This window comes from Saccostrea echinata, unplaced genomic scaffold (assembly GCF_033153115.1).
Source record: "Saccostrea echinata isolate AGI-Se365-2 ecotype Australia unplaced genomic scaffold, CSIRO_AGI_Sech_v1 ptg000051l, whole genome shotgun sequence".
NCBI classification, from domain to species: Eukaryota; Metazoa; Mollusca; class Bivalvia; order Ostreida; family Ostreidae; genus Saccostrea; species Saccostrea echinata.
In genome coordinates this window covers 3,732,686-3,737,172 of record NW_026889800.1, presented here as the reverse complement: position 1 = coordinate 3,737,172, position 4,487 = coordinate 3,732,686, and the positions used below count along the sequence as shown (strand labels likewise).

Here is a 4,487-nt window from a genome sequence, read left to right as displayed (position 1 = left end):
AAAAAAAAACAAAACAAAACATGAAACATGATCAATCTGATTCAAAGCAGAGATTTAAATGTTTTGTATAGATTGAAGAAGTAAAGTACATTATATTTGTGAACAATCGAGCATTACGATTGGCCGACCCAAACCGGCAGACTGGTTTTTTAAAAAGGTTAATGAACACCTAGATTTATTATATTTAGATGATTGGAAATAATATTGAAGAATATCAATGTTCAACCTTAAAACTTTATCATCGTTTCTTAAAGTCTGATAATATGCATATTTTTCAGGTATTTGATTGAAAAGTATGGAGGAAGTTCCCGATACTGCCCAGCATTTTATCGAATGTGAAACGAAACTATGTAGGAACTACTCTGATTTCTACTGCAATACCTGTCATCAAAAATTGTGTGACCTGTGCAGAGAGGCACATCAACAGGAAATCGACAACAGTCATGACGTTGTATCTTTTCTTGAGAGAAAGAGAAAACTTCCTTCAGAAAAATGTCAAGTCCACATTATTGAAGATTTAAGTGTCTATTGTGACGACTGTCAGACTCCTGTTTGCTTATTATGCGTTGCAAAATATCACAATGGTCATGAACAGAGTGACCTTGAAACTGTCTACAATGAAACTCTTCTGCAATGTAAAAATAAACTGACAGATATTTGGAAAACAGTTATTCCTATTGTTAAAGACAATTTACTTTCACTCAGTGAGAAAAGAGAACATGCGAGTAAAGAAATTGCCAAGTTAAGACTTCTCATGAAGAAGAGGGCAGATGAATTCAAGGAAGCTGTGGACTCAATATATGTAGACAATAATAAAAAACTGGACCAAATTAAAAATTCTATTCTAGATGATCTAGACAAGCAGCAGAAGAAATCAGAGGATTATATTAATGAACTGACAAATCTAAATACAGACTATGAGAGAAAAATATCTTCAATGAAACCCTCTGAAGTTACAAAATTCAACGCAGAAATTTCATTAGCTACTATGAACATGCCTAATCCCAGACCAACTTCACTCCCTATTTTTACACCAGGTATTCTAGATAAAGAAGAAATAGCCATACAGTTTGGTGAAATCAAAAAGAATTCATTTGAAGAGAATATTAAGAAAAATGCAATGAAACTTTCCTCGTCTGTCACATCAGTACAAAGCATTACTGTCCCTGAACTAAGTGAGATTTCTCATGTAACGCCTATGGTCTCTGATAAATTTTGGGCAAATGATTACAACGGAAACCTTATTCAATCTAACATGGAGGGACACATCTTACAGAAACTGAAAATCAGTTCAATTGGTGCCCGCTGTGTCCACGCAGTCACGATGAGGGGAGAACTACTTTACACAGATATAAGAAAGAGAACCGTCTACAGAGTGACAAGTGACATGACCAGCAGTAACCTAATTTACACAGATGACTGGAAACCAGTCGCCATTTACTCTTCTCTCATTAATGGACACATATTGCTGGGGATGCTCAGAGATGATATCAAGAAAATCGCTAGATACAGTAGGAAAGGGAAAAAGCTACAGGATATTTCGGATGATGAAAGTCAAACTGTGCCCCTCGGTATATTCTATATCACAGAGAACATTAATGGTGACATTTGTACATCAGACTACTGTAAGGTTGTGGTGTTAACCGGATCTGGAAAGTACAGGTTTTCTTACCCTGATCAACAATCCCAATTTAGTTTCCGTCCGTACGGAATCTGTACAGACGTCATGGGACATATTTTAATGTGTAATGGCTATTTTCATAACCATAGCTCCTGTGTCCACCTTCTGGACAAAGATGGTCGATTCATTTCTTTCATACTCTCACCAGTTACATGTCCACGCAAACCCCGTGCTCTCTGTATTGATGACCAACACAATCTCTGGTTGGGAAGTGAGAGTAGTTCTTCAGTCAATGTTTACAAGTATATCCAGAGCACGAACAAATAAAATTTTCAATAAGGTTGTCAAAATATAAAAGTTATTATATCTTGGTGCTATGTGTGTATTTTCGTTTCATTTTGAATTGCAGTAATTGGAAATAATTAGTATCAACATCTATTTTAAAAAATGAAATTAATATTGGTTATTTTTACGGTGCTGCTATCTGAAAACCTGACATGAATTTGATTTGGAAAGGATGCAGATTGAGGATTCACAAAAGAAACTATTATTAGGATTATCCCTTGTGCGTCCACTCGAACCTTTATTGACAGAATTTAACAGATCATTCTCGCAGTTGTATAAATATATATGAATAATATATGGAGATAACGAACAGTAATCAAGCTCAAACGTCCATTGAAACATTACAAATCGGGAGAAGAGCACAACTGACCTCTTAGAATGCTACGTAATGACTTTTTTGTAATGTAAATATTTATATTTTCTCATGATGATGAATCCAACAAAATTAAACTGTTAAGATAATGATTGATTCATTGTATCTTGCTTTACGAGAATTTTTCACGCACATAGAGATGTCACGATAAACCGGTGAAGGGCTTCAAATTTAGACCCTTACTTGGCACTCAAAGCCATAGAACAGTGAGGATTCTTTATCGTACCAACGCCTACAGTGACACGGGGCCTCGATTTCTAAGGTCTCATCCGAAAGACCCGCAACTTTCACTTCAAAGTGCCGAGTGCTTGGCGAAGGAACAGTTGCTACCTATTTTTATCGACTTAGGTCAGTCGCGGCCGTGATTCGAACACACACCTTCCGATCACGGAGCGAGCGTTCTACCGACTGAGCTACCATGACGGTAATTGTTAGAATAAACTTTTAAAAATCGGATGTGGAAAATATTGTATCTTTATTCTGAATAAATATTTTTTTATGTATTTTCCCCCTTATATTATTTTTTGGTTGCGTTTGCAACAGAAATATTTTCAGAAATTATTGTTCTCAGCCAATTCATTTTCTATTTTTGGCAAAAATGAGCGTCTATTACACAACATGTACCTACGTCCAATTCTTGATACAGAATACATCTTTGAATCAAAACACGTCTTAAATACAGGCAAACAAAATCTAAACATAATGAAATGTCAAAGAATTAATTGGGAGAAAGGAAAATTGAGAACAATGACAGATAGACATATAGAGAACAGATCAAAGTGATTACTGCAACATATGAAAATGCTGTACACTTTATTCATGACTTTATGATTTCGTTATTATTGTGACAGTTGTAGAAATCCTCATAATTTATTTATCGATGCTTTTTTTTTTAAAAATTAATTTGATCATATTTCTAGCCTCATTTATTTTCATTTAAATTGTAATTGATGAAAGCCCTATCTTTTCTCAATCAAATATTATAAGCAAAGATAAAATTATTGAAAAGTAGATCAAACTCCAAGGTCAAGGTAAGGGGATCAAAAATCATAAAATATTTGGAAGGGTCTTGTCACAGGTAATATACATGTATAATATGAAAACCCTATCTTTTCTCATTCAGATTTTATGACCAATTTAAAGTTATGTTAAAATTTTTAAAAGGTAGGTCAAACTTCAAGGTCAAGGGGTAAAAAATCATAATATTTTTGGAAAGGTCTTGTCAAAGGTAATGTACATGTGATGGTAATGTGAAATATGAAAGCCCTATCTCTTCTCATTCAAAATTTATGACCAAAGTTAAAATTTTTGTGACAGACTTACATACTGATGAATGAGATTTAATGTCCCCTCGCTTTCGAGAAAGCGGGCGACAAAAATAATTTATGGTCGCTAGTTCACCCGCACAAAATTTGCTGCTAAGTATTGATTAATGCTGCTATTGTAAGGAAAAGCAAGGAAAATCAAGAGAGATAAATAAACATCGTTACGTCTCTGTAACATAGGGAACATTAGAAATATTTGGACTAATTGTATATTGTAATATAACCATGGAACTAACATGCCTGTAATTGAAAGTGGTTTTAGGAATTGAGTTACATTTTAATCACGAAAATATTATTTTACTCACTTTATATTATAATTAACAAATAGAAGTAAAGTTAAGGATGTCCTTTGCACAGGGATTTAGTTGACAGTAGCGGAATGCTTTAAAGTAAAAATTGTTCTAAATTCATAAAATAACCATGATATAACACTATAGTTTAAAAATTTAACATTCTATTTTAGAAAGAAGATATGCTAGAACAAAAGTAAATATATGTATAATGATGCAGAAGAAACACGTAGTAAATTTAAATTTTTTCTTTTTGTTCGCATTTTTCTCTTACGATATCGTTCAAAGCTTATGATTCTATGGATTTTTAAACATCGTTTTGCAAATAATATGTGTGCTAAAGCTCGTATATTATTTCAAATAATTGAATAACATGCAATGATGAATTTCAAACATTCGAACAAAAACCATTCCAGACAACAATATGACCATTGACTTCATATAATTTAAATACTACGAGAATAGTAAATACAAAAGTAAAATGAAGCTATAAAAAGCTTAGAGTTCCTATCATTCAGATTTTAGTAATGGAC

General features: G+C 33.3%; 1 protein-coding gene across 1 annotated transcript; it reads left to right on the top strand.

Moving 5' to 3' along the window:
• The first annotated feature begins 295 nt into the window (after nucleotides 1-295).
• On the top strand, nucleotides 296-1,948 carry LOC133203491 (uncharacterized). The gene has a single exon (XM_061339266.1). The coding sequence runs from the start codon at nucleotides 296-298 to the stop codon at nucleotides 1,946-1,948; it is 1,653 nt and encodes a 550-aa protein (XP_061195250.1).
• Nucleotides 1,949-4,487: the final 2,539 nt, after the last annotated feature.

Coding starts and splice junctions, on each gene's coding strand:
- LOC133203491 (XM_061339266.1), top strand. CDS start 296: ATGGAGGAAGTTCCCGATACTGCCCAGCATTTTATCGAATGTGAAACG.